We start from the raw sequence: 20,384 nt of genomic DNA, 5'->3' as shown, positions 1-20,384 counted from the left end.
ACTAAAAAAAAAATATTTATTTTTGTGAAACACATGATACACAATAATAAGTAGGCATTCACGTCATGGGTTCCATGTCGGCCGTATATACCGGTTGGGACTGAGGGCTCTGGAAAATGACCGAATCTGGGTCAGACCCGTAGGTCATTTTGCACGCTGGAAAAATAGCATATTTTGTGCTAAATCATAAAATCCTGTGATACAAAGAAACTCTGTGTGTGTCGTGATCCTTGTGTATATTGCTCTAATCACAATCAATGGAGGATTAACATCAAAACAGATTAAAAGCTTAACATTTAATCTCTTTAATTAGCGGAGTTTTGTTTTTTATTTAGTAAAGTGTGATCATTCTTAAAACCGAGTTGTTGTTACAGCATAATTGCGACTTTCATCACTTGTGCAGCCATATTTACTGTATCAACATCAAACAAATTAAAAGTTTTACTTTGATGTCTGTAACTAGAGTTAATCATGCTAATGATATATATAGCAGAAATGTTAGCATGCTTTACATCATTTCAATATGTTGAAATTCCAAACCTCTTAGAATAACAAAGATAGATTGCCAGGCAACGAAACATACACCCACAGCAGCTAAATCATCCGGGCAGTCAACAAGTGTTGTCGCATATTTTTTACCTTTTTTGGTAATGAAACATTTATAATACACTAAAATCTGATTAAGAGTAACAACTTATGAAGTAATTATTAATCTGAAGTCAATCGGATGATAACTTTAGCCTCTAGAATGTCACAAGTTTTTTTCCAAGTGATCAAGGGCCATAAGTTTGGCAGTAATTATCGGAAATCGTTGAAAATCAATAGGATTCTTTGTCTCATGACCTCAAACACTGTGTATAAATTTAGCCTCAAGAGCATCCACAAGATTTTTTGAAGTGATCAAGGGCAGTAATTATCGGAAATTGGTGAAAATCAATATGCTTCTTTGTCTTATGTCCGTAAACACTGCGTATAAATTCAAAGTCAATCGGATAATAACTTTGACCTCTAGAGCGTCCACAAGATTTTTCAAAGTGATCAAGGGCCATAACTCTGGCAGTAATTATAGAAAATCAATAGGCTTCTTCGTCTCATGACCTTAAACACTGTGTATAAATTTAAATTCAATCGGATAATATCTTTAGCCTCTAGAGCATCAACAAGATTTTTCAAAGTGATCAAGGGCCATAACTCTGGCGGTAATTATCGGAAATCGCCGAAAATCAATAGGATTCTTCGTCCCATGACCTTAAACACTGGGTATAAATTTAAAGTTAATTGGATATTAACTTTGGCCTCTAGATTGTCCACAAGATTTTTGAAGTGATCAAGGGCCATAACTCTGGAAGTAATTATTGAAAAAGCGCTAAAATTGAATAGACGTCTTCGTCTTATGACCTTAAACACTGTGTATAAATTTAAAGTCAATCGGATATTAACTTTGACCTCTAGAGCGTCCACAAGATTTTTCAAAGTGATCAAGGGCCATAACTCTGGCAGTAATTATAGGAAATCGCTGAAAATCAATAGGCTTCTTCGTCTCATGACCTTAAATACTGTGTATAAATTTAAAGTCAAACGGATATTAACTTTAGCCTCTAGAGCGTCCATAAAAATTTTCAAAGTGATCAAGAGCCATAACTCTGGCAGTAATTATCGGAAATCGCTGAAAATCAATAGGCTTCTTCGTCTCATGACCTTAAACACTGTGTAGTGTGTATAAATTTAAAGTTAATTGGATATTAACTTTGACCTCTAAAGCGTCCACAAGATTTTTTGAGGTGATCAAAGGCCATAACTCTGGCAGTAATTATCGGAAATCGCTGAAAATCAATAGGCTTCTTTGTCTCATGACCTTAAACACTGTGTATAAATTTAAAGTCAATCGGATATTAACTTTGACCTCTAGAGCGTCCACAAGATTTTTTTAGGTGATCAAGGGCCATAACTCTGGCAGTAATTATCGGAAATCGCTGAAAATCAATAGGCTTCTTCATCTCATGACCTTAAAGCTGAACTCCGATTATACAACTACAGAAATAATTAAATAAAAAAAAGGTTACGCCCAAAACAACCGCCATACTTGTTTTCAATTTCTTGAACTAACATGGCGATCGTTTTGGGTGGAAAAACACATAGGCAGGCCACGCCCACTTCCAGTATTTGCCGTGTCAACCGAAGTGTCCACATCCGGTAATTTATAGTCAACTAGCAATTACCTCCTGACTGATCGAATTTTTTCCACTATCAGCCCACAGAAAATATTATTGCTACACAATTATTATGTCTGATCAGGTATATATTATTTTACTAATTAGACGAAATAAGCCAACCTCGGTGTACTTTTGCTCTAAAAATAACAGAGAAATTGCCTTACCCCAAACAATAACAATCAACCAGCACCAATCAATTGTTTCTTATTTCGTGAAATTTTTGCAAAACAGAGTAGAAACACCAAATACTTTTCTGCATCATAAAGTCTAGTATTATCGTTCCAAAATATATCCAAAGCAGCAATAAAACGGTAGTCCTCTCCATCAAATAAGTATGTTTTCACTTCCAATTGTTTTTATTATGGCGATCAAGGGACATAACTTATATTTTTCTGGGCATTACAATAAAGGGACATTACCAATCCTTTATCAGAGGATTCGATCAGTTATTTATTTTTTTTTTTCCATAATCAAAGCAACAACAAAACTGTTGTTCCCTCCATCCCTCCATGTTTTCACTTCATAAAGTTGCAAAATTCAATTTTCTTGGCATAACTACTTTTTTACGGGCGGATCTATAAATGAGGGGGAGATATGATAACTTAGATTTTACTGGGCATTACAATAATGGGACATTACTAATCCTTTATCTGCGGATTCAATCAGTTGGAAAAAAAAACAAAAAAAAAAACTGACCGAATCCTCTGATAAAGGATTGGTAGTTTCTCTGTTATTTTTAGAGCAAAAGTACACGGTGGTTGGCTTATTTCGTCTTATTAGTAAAATAATATATACCTGATCAGACATAATAATTGTGTAGCAATAATATTTTCTGTGGGCTGATAGTGGAAAAAATTCGATCAGTCAGGAGGTAATTGCTAGTTGACTATAAATTACCGGATGTGGACACTTCGGTTGACACGGCAAATACTGGAAATGGGCGTGGCCTGCCTATGTGTTTGTCCACCCAAAACGATCGCCATGTTAGTTCAAGAAATTGAAAACAAGTATGGCGGTTGTTTTGGGCGCAACCTTTTTTTTATTTATTTCTGTAGTTTTATAATCGGAGTTCAGCTTTAAACACTGTGTATAAATTTGAAGTCAAACGGATATTAACTTTAGCCTCTAGAGCGTCCACAATCCGGACCACCGGACGGACGGGGGCGACGACAATATACGACCACATTTCAATGTGGGCGTATAAAAAAAAGCGAGATGGGAACATTGTCGTAAATGAATCCGACCTCCCATCTTCAGCTTCGGCCCACGAGGAAGACAGTTCCACTCCGAAAAACAAAGTCTGTCTTAAAATCTCAACTTAATGGTAATTTAAACATTCCCTTGGTTAAGATATTCTTACACAAAGATGTATTGTCGGGTGTGTTTTTAATCCTCTTTTTTTTCTTTTATTTAACAACTGATTGACGTTACTTTGCTCGACACAATGAATTTTTATGCCTGCTGCCATTTTGATACACGTACAATTATCTTTACATGTTATCGAGTGAAAATACTAGAACCATATTGTTTGAGGTCCCCAAATATTAATACGAGTTAATATATTGATAAGTTTAAAAAGTGTGTTAATTGTTGTACATTTTTATGACTTTGAATTATTTAAATGCGTTAAACATTCGCAACTACTTTTCGCCGTGTATGGAGAAATAGTCAACAGTCTAACTCGTCACGTACGCAGTACACACTGGTTAATTAAAAGATCGTTGTCAGAAACATAAGGCTAAGAATAGTTTTGTGACTGGTTCCAAGAATTTTAGAAATTCGACTCTGGTAGAGCACGCTGCTTCCAGTGACCGTAAAACGTCACTTGAACAGAAGATTGACTATTTAAAGATGTTATACCACAACAGTCCCATCAGAGGTCCAACGAGTATATACGGGTGATGATGTAATTAAATTAAACAAATAGTGTACTTGCGATGAATGAATGAATGTTTATTGTTATTGTTATATCTTATTTATTTATGTATAAATAAATCAATGATAATTGATTACATGTGTTCCTTTATTGCAGGGGTGGGTGGGTATAAATGCCGACGTGAGATTAAATTTCTGTGTGACTGTCCTTGACCCAAATAAACCCGATCGGTATTTCAATATCATGTTCTTTTGTGGCTTCTTATTATGCACCACTTTCTCCGCATGAAAAATGACCGATTGGAAAAATTTTGAAGTGGAAGCCCTGGTTCACATGGATTGGAAAACGAAAGTAACTAGCCAGCCTTCCACGTTTTCTTCTGTTTTGGTTAAATCGGTCAGTACTGGTATCGGAAAAAAAAAGGTAGGTGCCATAAAGGTCTTGGGATTATCAAAACTAGGGATTCTGAATACGCTCAGTCTATGATGAGCATGTGCTGTTAGATTCATTTTTGTTTCTTCATCCTTTTCTTCTGTCTCTGATAGATGAAAAGGATGAAGAAAAATGGTGGGTGTTCTTCCTCAGTTACAAACCGATCCGATGCTATTGCTTTTTTCTCTTTAACCTTTGCAAAAGATAGGTTGCCAGGCAACGAAACATACACCCACAACAGCTAAATCATCCGGGCAGTCAACAAGAGTTGTCGCATATTTTTACTTTTTTCGGTAATGAAACATTTATAATACACTAAAATCTGATTAAGAGCAACAACTCATGAAGTAATTATCAGAAAACCATTAGAATTTGTTTGTTTTTATAAAGTTCTGCAACATGCTAACGTTTTGTCTACAAAACTTTTAATATCATGGATTTAGCTGTTCAAGACATAAAAATTCATTGAAAATCAATATACTTGTTCGTCTCAAGATCTTAAACTCTGTGTATCAATCTGAAGTCAATCAGATGATAACTTTAGCCTTTAGAGCGTCACAAAGTGATCAAGGGCCATAACTTTGGCAGTAATTATCGGAAATCGCTGAAAATCAATAGGCTTCCTCATCTCATGACCTTAAACACTGTGTATAAATTTTAGGTCAATCGGATATTAACTTTGGCCTCTAGAGCGTCCACAAGATTTTTCAAAGTGATCAAGGGCCATAACTCTGGCAATAATTATTGGAAATCGCTGAAAATCAAAAGGGTTCTTCGTCTCAAGACCTTAAACACTGTGTATGAAATTAAAGTCAATCAGATATTAACTTTGGCCTCTAGGGCGTCCACAAGCAATTGTAGACACAGGACCGACGGACGGGGGCGACGACAATATACGACCACATTTCAATGTGGTCGTATAAAAATGATGTCAAGCATTCACCTAACCAAGTTTGAAAATTTTAACTCAATTATGAGAGTTATTGTGTACCAAAGAATAGACCTATCAAATTGCTTATCTCTGCATAGCCTAAGCAGAGTTATTGTCTCCCCAAAAATGTGACAGACAAACAAATCTTTTTAAATTTAGTACTTGCTATCTTCGAAAGGAGGAAGACAATTATAGACACAAACTGCATTATAAACATTCTTACATTATTTAATCATTTGAATATCACGAGTGCTGTAGTTGCACAGTAAATATACATATCTGCAATCCCAGTTTTTATATCATATTAATGATATAAACCTACCTTTTACCATAATCAGCAACAACAAATTCTTTTGAAGTTCCTGTGATGCCATCATGATGTTGAAATAATCCTAAGTTTCTTCGAGCATCAACCAAAAACTTCATAAACGCCACAGATGGGAAATTTGAAGAAGCATGTTTTCGTGCATAACCAAGAGCTGTGGTATAAATAATTTCAGCTGCCCTACAAACACAGTTCAACATTACAGGAAATGAAGCAAAGAGCATTACCGGGGCTTTTTCTAACATCAAAACTCTTATAGAATACTACTGTATCAAAAAAACCTGTATGAAGAATGGACTGACTATTATTACTTCATTTCAGATACATAAAGATGGAGTTGTAACTTCCAATTGATCAATTTAAATAATTTTTTTATCAAAATCAGTTTCACAAAAAGCACTTTTCATTGTGTATGGTCTTAAATATGTCTTAACTTTATTTTAGAATATTGGGACTTTAATTTAACATCCAGAATACATTACAATCTAAAGAATCGTTGTGAATAACTTCTATGAGGATGGTGATCAAAATACATAGATTACTCGTATTGGATGTGTAAGACTTAAATTCTATTAAAAATTCCTTCCCATTTGTGTGACTACCTCTTAGCAGATTGTGACATCAACAAATCGAAAATAACTTGGACTACTCACCTAAGATGTACTTCTGTCACACGATCAAGGTTTTTATAGAATGGCCGAGAAGTATAATAGCCACTCCAATAGTTATCTTCACGGTCAGCATAGGTGAAAAAGTCACCGCTTAAAGTTGGCACTTGGGGAGGACGACCACCTTCTTCTACATTAGTTCTTTCATATACAGCATTAAAATAATCCGACAGAGTTCCAAAATGTACCTAAATTTAAAACATAAAACAATTTGATACAATCACATTACAATCTTATATATATATGTAGGTCCTAGTACCATTTCTCTTTCCTAAACATATTCTGAAATAGGTCTGTAAAGTCGTTTTGACTTCCTAAACTGGAATTTTTTTCTTCAAATGATTTGGCTGACTGTATTTTCAGGCTGAATTTGCTACTTTAATAGAAGAATTTGTCCGACGTTCGACAGCACAAGTGTCAATTCCTTCAATATTTAAAGCTTGTTTTATATTTGTGCAGTATAAATACAGTTTCTTCACTTACCTCAATTTTTAATTCGGGGTGGTGATTAATATAATCAATCATTTTTTGATAATTTTGAAATTGCAGATCCCATTCACCTGCTGTATCATAGCGGAAATCATCTCCAAGTGGTACTAAGAGAGTATCAGTTTTATACAACTGAGCTTTCTTCTTATATTGATCTATTAACAGATTCACTCTGCAAATAAAAAAGGTAATCTAATAAATTTGTGTTAAATCCCTTGAATGTCAAACAGATCCACAGATTATTGTTGACTCAATTTTGCTAATAAGAGATGTGAAAGACAGAAAGAGGTGAAAGTAACATTCAATCACATTAAAATGAGCCCTCGTCAAAACATCGCCAGAAATAAACTTCTAACCAACTTGTATTAAATATAATTGTGTCATGTGTTATCTTAAATAGACATATTTATCATCTACTAAGCATAATTAACTAACCTTTCAGCCACATTTCCTTCTGTAATAGGTAATGGGTTCAGTTTCCATGGACACCGAAATTTAGTATTTGGCAGACGCATAAAATCAAACTGGCAACAAATCTTGGGATCTGGACCACAACTGTGAGGGGCATCATAGGAATAAAAGGGCATCATATGGCAGAATATGTCGGTTGAACCTTCTTGATCTGAAACAAATTACTTCAGTCATCAGAACCCAGCCGACTAGTTTAAGAATTAATCCAATTTTCAGCGATTTTTGAAATTTAATTTCAATAGTTCTTCCTTATGATCACATAAAGCATTACTACAAATTTAAACAAGAGCATCGCTACCGCTGCAATATACGTCCACATTCCTGCTTTGATTGATATGGTACTTTTTAAAACTAGAAATGGGCGTGGCTCTGCCCCTGGGGGTCGGGCATGCACCAAAAACAATAGGGATCTTCCTTGGGGTATAAGGAATAAGTATACCAAGTTTGAAGAAAATCCAGTAAGAATTGCGCCCTGTAGGCGACACAAAGACACACGAAAAGAAAATGGGAAATGGGCGTGGCTCTGCCCCTGGGGGTTGGGCATGTACCCCAAACGATAGGGATGTTCCTTAGGGTACAAAGAATGTGTATGCAAGATTATAAGTTAAGAAATGTGGCCTGTAGACGACAAACAAACAAATACTAGAAATGGGCGTGGCTCTGCCCCTGGGGGTCGGGCATGCACCAAAAACAATAGGGATCTTCCTTGGGGTATAAGGAATAAGTATACCAAGTTTGAAGAAAATCCAGTAAGAATTGCGCCCTGTAGGCGACACAAAGACACACGAAAAGAAAATGGGCGTGGCTCTGCCCCTGGGGGTTGGGCATGCACCCCAAACGATAGGGATGTTCCTTAGGGTACAAAGAATGTGTATGCAAAGTTTCAAGATTATTAGTTAAGAAATGTGGCCTGTAGACGACAAACAAACAAATACTAGAAATGGGCGTGGCTCTGCCCCGGGGGGTCGGGCATGCACCAAAAACAATAGGGATCTTCCTTGGGGTATAAGGAATAAGTATACCAAGTTTGAAGAAAATCCATGAAGAATTGCGCCCTGTAGGCGAACCACAGACACACACACACACACACACACACACACACACACACACACACACACATACATACATACACACACACACACACACAGACAGGGGCGACGGCATAATACGTTCACATTATGAATGTGGACGTATAAAAAACATCCGAGAAGAATTTTGGATTTAGAGTATTAACAAAAAATTGTGGTCAGAAGCCAGTTGCTGGTTTCAGCAAGACAAACATGGTAATGGCAAGGGTGCATAAAAGACTTCAAAAACAGGTGTGCTGACAATATATTCCCATAGGAAATGTGGACATACCGGAACCAAATGAAAATTACTTAGTTTTCAAAATTTTACTTACCCCATTGCTGCCTCCACATAAATTCTAGAGCTTTTTCTTTGGCTAAATATTTTTTGAGGGAATAATGCACTCGTTGTATAAGCATGTTACTGAAATCTGCTTCCCGTAGAATATATGCCATAGTTGAAGAATAACCAAATGGATCAATTGACCACCCAGATTTTGGTTTAACCCCTGAAATACATTTATAGTAATTATAGAATGGGAAACATACTTTATTGGAATTGACAAAAATATTAATTTGGTACTGTTTTAAAAAAGGTAATTTAAGTTAACAGCTATAGCCTGACATGAAGACTAACTTTTGTAATGTATATGAGAGTTTAGACATGACAGTAGCATTTGTCTGCACGTCTTCAAATTCTGTCAAGGATTTCATATAGGTAGGAATCCCGGTTTTCCATCCTATATGGAAGACTGGAAGACTTTATCCCAGTTCTCAAAATGTTAGCCTGTGTATAGCTACTTGTCTCCAACAAGGGTCTGACAGGTCATAAGTAAAACAACCTGTCACAAGCAAGTGGTGGACAAAATTTTACTTTATGCATTATATTGAGTTTAGATCACAGTACTCACATTTCACATCACATATATTTAATTATTCCTCTCCAAAATGGTTGTGGTGTAAGAATTAACTACGAATAAATAATGCAAAAAGTGGCACATGATCGAATTCCATGTGTACTGTTGTACATGTATGCTCACAAAGTTATGTCAACACAGCCAATTAACAATTAATTTTACACCATCTATGCTTTCTTTTATCTATTTCACATAGCATTGTTAAAGTATCTACACATGTATATTTATAAAATTTGACAAATATCCCTCAACTCATATGCAGGTCAGCTAATTTTATTAACGGTACATGTACATGGTAAATATTGTGACTTGTATGAAAATGACCACAATATGATCATTTCTCGGTTTATTTAACCGTTCAAAAGATTCAAAACAATGTCCCAAACTACAGTTTATGTATAATTTGCTTTACATTACATAAAATCAAATAATCATTCCAGAGTATTTCATAAATATAATTTTTAAAGCAAATAATGTTAGGAGTAGAAAAGAAATTCCAGGGAGTGTGACCTATCTTCAACACGTCTGTGTTAGCCAGCGGCTGCCAGGCAGGATACGCCCACATTTTGCAAGAGATGGTTAGATAACAAGCTAAAAACAAACGTGATTTTTTGTACAATCAGGGGCAATAATCCAGAATGTTATGGCCTGAAATGTGCAAATATTAAAAGGGACAGAGACCTTTAGGATATAAAGATAAGTTCTAAGTTTCATCAAAATCGGATAAAAATTGTGACCACAAACAAATTGTGGATGGATGGACGGACGTCCAGATGTCCGGACGGAGAGGGATGATGGCGTACCATAATACATTACAACCACATGAAAATGTGGAGGTATAAAAACTGCCTGTATTTCGGGGCCTATATCCTGACATGAGGTGTGCTGGAGACATTTTGTTTTGCCAAGCAACATCTGCAATGAAACTACATAATATCTATATAATGTCTGTGAAAAATTATATAACGTCGGTGGCAGGCAAAAGGTTGAATCTGGGTTTTGCGAAATTGTCCAATAGAGCTAGAGGTTAAAAATCAAAATGTTGTACAGAAACGTCATGTTCAAAATGTTGTATCTAAATTGACGTATTTCTAAAGATTTTCTTAAATATTTCTGTAAACCAGCGTCTGCCAGGCAGGATACGCCCACATTTTGAAAGAGATGGATAGAGAACAAGCCAAAAACAAAAATGATTTTTGGTACAATCAGGGGCAATAATCCAGAAAGTTATGGCCTGAAATGTGCAAATATCAAAAGGGACTGAGATCTTTGGGATATAAAGATATGTTTTAGGTTTCATCAAAATCGGATAAAAATTGGGACCTCTAGAGGGTCCACAACCTTTGTATTACACACTTCTACACAATTTGCGTACAAAGAGCGACCATTTTGTCGGGCAGTTTCATTTCGATTTTCCCGAAATATGAATACTAGCTTCATTATGGTGGAATGGTGATGTATTTAAACGTTTTTTAAAATCGGAAAAAAATTGTGACCTCTAGAGAATCTGCAAGCTAAAAATGCGATTTTTCGAACAATCAGGGGCCATAATCAAGATTTAAGTACATTTTTTTTTCTAAATCGGATAAAGATAGGTTGCCAGGCAACGAAACATACGCCCACAGCAGCTAAATCGTCCAGGCAGTCAACAAGTGTTGTCGCATATTTTTACTTCTTTCGGTAATGAAACATTTATAATACACTAAAATCTGATTAAGAGTAACAACTGTTGAAGTAATTATCAGAAAACCATTAGAATTTGTTTGGTTTTTATAAAGTTCTGCCCCATACTACCCTTTAGTATACAAAACTTTTAATATCATGGATTTAGCTGTTCAAGTCATAAAAATTCATTGAAAATCAATATACTTGTTAGTCTCAAGCTCTAAAACTCTGTGTATCAATCTGAAGTCAACTCTGGCAGTAATTATCAGAAATCGCTGAAAATCAATAGGCTTCTTCGTCTTTGACCTTAAACACTGTGTATAAATTTAAAGTCAATCGGATATTAACTTTGGCCTTTAGAGCGTCCACAAGATTTTTTGAAGTGATCAAGGGCCATAACTCTGGCAGTAATTATCGAAAATCGCTGAAAATGAATATTCTTCGTCTCATGACCTTAAACAGTGTGAATAAATTTAAAGTCAATCGGATATTAACTTTAGCCTCTAGAGCGTCCACAATGATTTTTCAAAGTGATCAAGAGCCATAACTCTAGCAGTAATTATCAGAAATCACTGAAAATCAATAGGCTTCTTCGTCTCATGACCTTCAACACTGTATATAAATTTAAAGTCAATCGGATATTAACTTTAGCCTCTAGAGCGTCCACAAGCAATTGTGGACGCCGGACGGACGGACGGGGGCCACGACAATATACGACCACATTTCAATGTGGGCGTATAAAAATTGTGACCTCTACAGGGACCACAAGCTAAAAACTTGATTTTTTGTCCAATCAAGGGCCATAATTCAGGAAGTTATGATCCGATATGCACGAATATCGAAAAGAACTAATATCTTTGGGTTATAAACATGAATTTCAAGTTTCATCGAAATCGGAGGGTCCACAACCTTGATTTACTAGATGTTTACACTATTTGCGTACGGGGGGCGCCCATTTTGTTCGGCAGTTTTGGTCCGATTTTCATGAAATTCATACGCAGACAAAATCACGGTGTAACGGTGATATATTAAAACGTTTATTTAAATCGGATAATAATTCTGACCTCTAAAGGGACCACAAGCTAAAAACACAATTTTTTGTACAATCAGGGACCATAATTCATGAAGTTACGATCCGATATCTGCGAATATCGAAAAGAACCAAGATCTTTGGGTTATAAACTTACATTTCAAATTTCAACAAAATCAGATAAAATTTGTGACCTCTATAGGGTCCACAAGCTAAAAACGCGATTATTCGTACCATCAGGGGCCATAATCCATGAAGTTACAGTCCGATACATGCCAACATCAAAAGGAACCGAGATCTTAGGAAGATAAACCTATATTTCAAGTTTCGTTGAAATTGTATAAAAATTGTGACCTGTAGAGTGTCCACAAACAATTGTGGATGGACGGACAAGGGCGACGACAATATATGTCCACATGAAAATGTGGGCGTATACAAATAGTTTTATTTCTACGACAACAGCAGGACTAACCAGCGGCTGCCAGGCAGGATACGCCCACATTTTCGAGAGATGGATAGAGAACAAGCTAACAAGAAAGTGATATTTCCTACAATCAAGGGCCATAATTCAGGAAATTACAATTCGATACGCGTGAATATCGAAAGGAACCGAGATCTTTGGGTTATAAACTTACATTTCAAGTTTCAACAAAATCGGATAAAAATTGTGACCTCTATAGTGTCCACAACCTTGATATACCATATTTTTACGCTATTTGAGAACGAACGGCGGCCATTTTGTCTGTCAATTTTGGGCCGATTTTCACGAAATTCAAACTCAGCCATCCTTAGGGTGTAACTGTGATATAATTGAACGCTTTTTTAAATCGGATAAAAATTATGAACTCTATAGGGTCCACAAGCTAAAAACACGATTTTTGGTACAATCAGGGGCCATAATTCAGGAAGTTACGGTCCAATATGCGCGAATATCGAAAGGAACCGAGATCTTTGGATTATCAACTCAGATTTCAAGTTTCAACAAAATCGGATAAAAATTGTGACCTCTATAGTGTCCACAAGCTAAAAATGTGATTTTTCGTACAAACAGGGGCCATAATCCATGAAGTTTCGATCCGATACATGCCAATATCGAAAGGAACCAAGATCTTTTGGAGATAAACCTATATTTCAAGTTTCGTCAAAATCGGATAAGAATTGTGACCTGTAGAGTGTCCACAAACAAATTCAGGACGGACGGACATCCGGACGTCCGGACGGACAGGGGCGACGGCATAATACGTCCACATGAAAATGTGGGCGTATAAAAACATCAATTACTCATTTATCCCGTAGTTTTCATGGTAAATATTGACTGGATTATGAATTGTGATATGAATCATATCGTAGCACCTGAATTGCAATACATATCTTATCATGACTGCAGTGGCAATACCCAGCACTAAAAGTAAAAGGTGTATCTTGTGAACAAATTAACCTTTACCTGCTTCAATTTCATAGATTTCACACAGTAGAGGTTTAACAATAATTTCAATAATATGTAAATAACTTGCTATATTCCGTGAGACACAAAGTTGATTTTTTCAAGGAAATTTGACATTTTTGTTCTTAATAATAAATTTCTATTTTTTTGTAACACCCTGTATACAACATTTAGAAACAATATCCATAAAACCTCTTTTTATTGGCTTAGAAATATGACAACTAGATGAACGCATGTGCAAGAAAATTCTCATTCTGAAGAAGCAAAAAAGTGAATTACGCAAAATATGCCAGATATATAACCTTTTGACTCTCCACTGACGATAAATTGTGTGACATCTTACCAAGTGTCCCATCAAGCCATTGATGGCCCTCAAGCAGTTGATCAATCATGGCAAAATAATGAGCATTAGCTTCATCTGTCATAACCCAACCACCAGTTACTATCTCCAACTGACCATTTTCTATCAGTCTATAATTATAACAAGCCAACAGTTAGATTGATGTCCCCCGCCGGAATCCCAAAATAAATAGATGACACATATTAATTAATCGCACATTTATTTTTTTTCAAAAGTATCGAGCAATCAAACTACACACTAAGTTTCGTCACTCTCTATCAGATAGAATCGAGATTATCTTGTCCCAAGTTTAAACATTCTACCTCAAAATGCTTATTGCTCTTTAGCATAAGCAGACAATTCTCATCATCGAACTTAGTCAAGGTATTGATGTAATGAAACTATACACCAAGTTTCATCACTCTCACTTAATTAGAACTAAAGTTATCGTGTCCCAAAGCATCAACCAATCAAATTGCTTATCTCTACTTACCATAAGCAGAAAATGCTCATCATCACACTCTATCAAGGCATTGACCTCATAAACACCTACACCAAGTTTGAACATTCTAGCTCAATTAGAAGGAGAGTTATTGTGTTCCAAAGTCTCGGCCAATCAAATTGCTTATCGCTCTGCTTACCCTGAACAGAAAATGCTCAATATCAAACTTAGTCAAGGTATTGATGTAATGAAACTATACACCAAGTTTCATCAATCACACTTAATTAAAACTAAAGTTATCGTGTCCCAAAGCCTCAACCAATCAAATTGCTTATCTCTGCTTACCCTAAGCAGAAAATGCTCATCTTCGAACTCCATCAAGGCATTGACCTAATAAACACCTACACCAAGTTTGAACATTCTAGGTCAATTAGAAGGAGAGTTATTGTGTCCCAAAAAGTGTGACAGACAGACAGCAGACAGACAGCAGACAGACGGACAGACGGACAAACTCATTTTAATAGTTCACTGCTTTTTTCGAAAGGCTGGGGACAATTAATGCGACTGGTCAAAGGTCACATTTTATGAATAAATTTCTCGTTAAATTACTTTCTTGTTTTACAGCAATTTTTAAAAAAAGCATTATAATTCAAAATGATACACAAACTCACTTTTTAACTCTTTCTTTCTTTCCTATATCAATTTCATCCCACCATAATGAAAAGAAAGACATTTCAGCATACATGAACTTTCTTCGACCATCCTCTTCTAATTTGGGAATCATGTTCTCAAATATCAGTTTTGTTTGTTGTCTATAATATTCCATAAATGTTTTCAGCCAGCCTGTTATAAAAAGTATAAAAAGATAGGTTGCCAGGCAACGAAACATACGCCCACAGTGACTAAATCGTCCAAGCGGTCAACAAGGGTTGTCGCATATTTATTCCTTTGTAGGTAATTGGGGGCCTTTACAAGACAGTTCCATATAGATCAGATTATAATTTTTGCCGTTTGAAGGTTCACAAGGTTCTTCAAATTGAAACAAGGGTCTCAACTCTGGAAGTAATCTACAGAAATTGTTGAAATGATAACTTTCATCAATCGAGCATTAACAAGGTTGAACATAGTTAAACAAGGGCAATAATTCTAGAAGTAATAAACGGAAATTGCTGAAATTTAATAGGATTCTTCTCTTTACTAATTTAAACGACACATGTAAATTTCATACAGATCGGCAGATAACTTTTGATGTTAGAGCATTCACAAAGTTCAATAAAGTGAAACAAGGGCCATAACTCTAGACATAACAAACAGAAATTGCTGAAATTCAATAAGCTTCTTCGTTTCACTTATTTAAATAATGCATATAAATTTCAGAAAGATCGGATGATAACTTTTGGTGTTAGAGCGTTCACAAGGTTCAATAAAGTGAATCAAGGGCCATAACTCTAGACGTAACACACAGAAATTGCTGCAATTCAATAGGCTTCTTCGTTTCACTAATTTAAATAATGCATATAAATTTCAGAAAGATAGGATGATAATTTTGGGGGTTAGAGCGTTCACAAGGTTAAACAAAGTGCAACAAGGGCCATAACTCTAAAAGTAATAAACGGAAATTATTGAAATTAAATAGGCTTCTTCGTTTCATTAATTCAAATAATGCATATAAATTTCAGAAAGATAGGATAACTTTTGGGGTTAGAGTGTTCACTAGGTTAAACAAAGTGAAACAAGTGAAATAACTCTAGAAGTAATAAACGGAAATTGCTGAAATTCAATAGGCTTCTTCGTTTCACTTATTTAAATAATGCATATAAATTTCAGAAAGATAGGATGATAACTTTGGGGGTTAGAGTGTTCACAAGGTTAAACAAAGTGAAACAAGTGAAATAACTCTAGAAGTAATAAACGGAAATTGCTGAAATTCAATAGGCTTCTTCGTTTCACTAATTTAAATAATGCATATAAATTTCAGAAAGATAGGATGATAATTTTTGGGGTTAGAGCGTTCACAAGGTTAAACAAAGTCCAACAAGGGCCATAACTCTAAAAGTAATAAACTGAAATTATTGAAGTTAAATAGGCTTCTTCGTTTCACTAATTCAAATAATGCATATAAATTTCAGAAAGATAGGATGATAACTTTTGGGGTTAGAGTGTTCACAAGGCGAAACAAAGTGAAACAAGGGCCATAACTCTAGAAGTAATAAACGGAAATTGCTGAAATTCAATAAGCTTCTTCGTTTCCCTAATTTAAATATTGCATATAAATTTCACAAAGATTGGATGTTAACTTTTGGCATTAGAGCGTTCACAAGGTTCAACAAAGTGAAACAAAGGCCATAACTCTAGACGTTATAAATGGAAATTATTGAAATTAAATAGACTTCTTCATCTCACTAATGTAAACAACATATATCAATTTTAAAACAATTGGATTATAACTTTTGGCGTTCACAATAAATTGTGGATGAAAGACGGATGGACGGACGGACGTACATATGGACGGGGGCGACGGCAATATACGTCCACATTTCTATGTGGGCGTATAAAAATGAGTAAACTGAGTATAAAACAATTAGTAAAAAAATGTGGTTTAATGTCCTAATGTTCTGCTCCTACTGGGCTAATGAAGACGGGCATACGCCAGGTAGTGTGCTGTGAAGGAAATTTTGCCCGGACAGTGGGGCTACGGCTTACTCTTATTTCAAAATCAAACTGTCAAGGGTTATTTTACGTGCATGTCAATGTGTACACAGGACCTCAGCTTTTCATCCCATCTGAACAACTATACATTGTCCCTTGTCAGACAATCCGTCCCACACAACTAAAGAGAGTTTGCCAGGCAACGAAACATACGCCCACAGCAGCTAAATCATCTGTGCGGTCGACAAGGGTTGACGCATATTTATTCTTTTGTAGGTAATTGGGAGCATTTACAAGACAATTTCATACAGATCAGATTATAACTTTTGTCATTTGAGGGTTCACAAGGTTCTACAAACTGAAACAAGGGCCTTAACTCTGGAAGTAATTTACAGAAAATTTTGAAATTTGACAGGCTTTTTTGTTTCACTAATTTAAATAATGCATATAAATTTCATACAGATCGGATGATAACATTTGCCATTCGAACGTTCACAAGGTTCACAAAGTAAAACAAGGGCCATAACACTAGAAATAATTGACGGAAATTGCTGAAATTCAACAGACCTCTGTTTCACAAATTTAAATGATGCATATAAATTTCATATCGGATGATAACTTTCATCAATCGAGCATTAACAAGGTTGAACAAAGTGAAACAAGGGCCATAACTCTAGAAGTACTTATTCTAAATTGCTGCAATTCAATAGGCTTTGAGGTTTCACTAATCTAAATGACGCATATAAATTTCATACATATTGGCAGATAACTTTTGATGTTATAGCATTCATAAGGTGCAACAAAGTGAAACAAGTGCCATATCTCTAGACGTAATAACTGGAAATTGCTGAAATTCAATAGGCTTCTTCGTTTCACTAATTTAAATAATGCATATAAATAGGGGTGTGTGTTATTCAACAAATATTCTGGGAGCAAAGCCGTAGGGGATATTCAGAAACAATACAAAACTGCGGAAATGCACTGCTGTTTTTATTAGAGGTAACGTATGTTAATAACAGGCCAATTGCCTACACATGAACATAAACAGTTCAACTGACGGCCCCATTTCACTCGCAAAGAGATACACTGTCAAAAGTGATAATGGACATTTTTTATTTTTGTCTTAATAATGAGTAATTGCTCCACCAATCCTCTGACATTCAGCAATTCGTCGTGGCATGATCCTAATCAACCGTCTAATCCCGATTTGGGGTAATCTGACCCACTCCTCTTGCAGTGCCACGGTCTTTACTTGCAGTGTTGTCGGTTGAAATTGAAAATGACCTACGTCAATGCAATATGGGAGAAATCCAATATGGCAGCCAAAATTGCGCCATAAATGTGTATTTTTTGCTTTTTGAACAAACATAGTGTTGTAATATGTCACGGAAAATGTCACTTTGTTTAGGTAAAGATAAGGCTGTATCTTGAGCATATCTTACTTCGAATTAAAGACGCGTTTGCTTGTCCACCTCTGTCGTATCACTTTTCAAAAGTTCATCAACATCTGATTCCTTTGTGAAAGGACCACACAGTTTTTTCAGTTCAATAAAATCATTGTTTCGCCTTTTGTCAAGGGCTAACTTTGCTATTTTCATGACAGGTAGACCCTGTTGCAGCAAAAGCTTCTGTTTCTCGTCCCATGCTTTCATTACAGCAGAAACTTCATACTTGGCGATTTTATATTCCCAGATTGCGATTCGATCAAGTCCTGGGATTTGGCTTTCACTTGCACAGTGGATGCACATTTCAGATTTTTAGCACCTCGTTGCTTGAGCTCATAGTTTATGAAACCCACTGCCCTTTCCGAATCTAGATTGTGTATTGGGGCACCTTCTAGTTTTTCTGAATCCATTCCTGACAGAGCAATATCCGATTCCCCGCTACAAGACCCAAATCCAAATATCTCAACCTTCTGGTATTGAAATCCGGCAGCTAGTTTAGGTACATGTAGTAGCATAGTGAGGACCTTGATCACCTCTGAGTGTGTGCCTTTAAATATCAATTGCTTTGCTAAGCGAGTCGCATATATCTTGGCTGTACTTTGTTTGATCGAAACGTTCCTGAGAAATGCAGGCTGCTTGACATTGAGAATTTCCTTAGCATCAGTTTCATGGAGGTTTTTATCCAGAGTTTGGAAAACTTCTGTTAGTTTCGAGTACTTTGTTGATTTTGAGGTAATGATGGATAAAAAATGGCTCTACGGGATGTAACCCAATCAGCGCTCCAGCGACATAGAGAACTTTCTCACAATACAAGCAAGTTGATTTGTTACTTGCTTGAATTTTTGTAGAAATTGATTGACGTCGTCCAATTGATAAACGACAACGGCACACGTGAGAGTCAGGCGATTAAATCTCTCATCTTTTAAGCTGACCGAGAGATTCTTTTTGGGCGAAATGAAAAGATCAAAATCTACGGCCTTGTTCCATGGCTTGTGATCAAAGTCATGTTAACGATCCTTGTAATACAATCCAATGCTTGTTCAGTCCCCAGGGCGTTCTCTATATCTGCCCATAAACTAGTAATCGCTCTATTGAACATCAATGATGGATGTACGTTGCAAAATAGGTGTTTAGGGATGTGTTCAGTCTCTAGTCTTTTAGCTACTAGTTTTTCTACTTCTAAATTGTGCGAAGTCTGATCAGTTAAGACAAAACCAAGTTCTTCAAATGGATCTTTTGTACTGACTCCACTTGCAGCTGATAGCACATTCAATACAGCAATTTTCAGTTCTGCAAGGTTTTCACAGGTCTCAGATGCAATCGGCAGTGTTGGTAATGGTCGTATTACCCCATTTATTTTAACACCCTGGACTGAGAAAGACCCAGCACCTTGCTTTTTTAATCCATCGTCTGCGTAGGTAACTACTGATTTTTCATCGCTGTTCATCACCACCTTTACTATATATTTCATGCAAAGCAAGAGCTTCTATACTTCGTCCAGCTTGTTTTACGTTTCGCTTATCAGGCAACGTATCAGAGTCTATCTCATTCGGAGACTTGTCATGTAGTTTCCAATTTCTACCGAAAACTTTATTAGCAATGGTTACAACTGCAGCTGCTGCCTGATTTTCAGACATGTGGTGAACACTTTTCAACGTGTCCATTGCCTCATAAATTTCTGGCTGAACTTTAAGCTCACTTAAATGTATGTGTCAATACCGCGTTGGTAATTCATCATGTTCACCTGACACTCCAGGACCAAAGTTCAGCTTACGTTTCTTCTTCCGTCTACGGGTAACGTCCTCATCGGATTTGTTTGCCTCATATTCACTTTGGATATCTTCAGCTGACGGCTCAGACGAGCCACTCATTTCAACTGTCTCCTCCATGCGTAATGCATCCAATGCAGCAGCCTGGCGCGATCTATCAATAGTTTGCATATCCTGTCTCCGTCTCTCCATAGTTTTAGCCCATTTCGTA

At 36.2% G+C, this 20,384-nt stretch overlaps 1 protein-coding gene across 1 annotated transcript in view; it reads right to left on the bottom strand.

The window, feature by feature from the left end:
* Positions 1-20,384, bottom strand: part of LOC126814437 (alpha-mannosidase 2x) — a 90,730-nt gene that overhangs the window by 52,149 nt on the left and 18,197 nt on the right. The window contains exons 4-10 of the mRNA XM_050539541.1: positions 14,982-15,153; positions 13,872-13,999; positions 8,808-8,981; positions 7,370-7,556; positions 6,929-7,106; positions 6,431-6,633; positions 5,775-5,957 (exon numbers count right to left, since the gene is read on the bottom strand). Of these exons, the coding sequence (XP_050395498.1) occupies positions 5,775-5,957; positions 6,431-6,633; positions 6,929-7,106; positions 7,370-7,556; positions 8,808-8,981; positions 13,872-13,999; positions 14,982-15,153 (1,225 nt within the window). The remainder of the gene's footprint in view (positions 1-5,774; positions 5,958-6,430; positions 6,634-6,928; positions 7,107-7,369; positions 7,557-8,807; positions 8,982-13,871; positions 14,000-14,981; positions 15,154-20,384) is intronic.

The sequence above is a fragment of the Patella vulgata genome, chromosome 3, assembly GCF_932274485.2.
Source record: "Patella vulgata chromosome 3, xgPatVulg1.2, whole genome shotgun sequence".
Lineage (NCBI taxonomy): Eukaryota > Metazoa > Mollusca > Gastropoda > Patellidae > Patella > Patella vulgata.
Note: the sequence above shows the minus strand (reverse complement) of the source record. Positions and strands in the feature narration are given on the sequence as shown.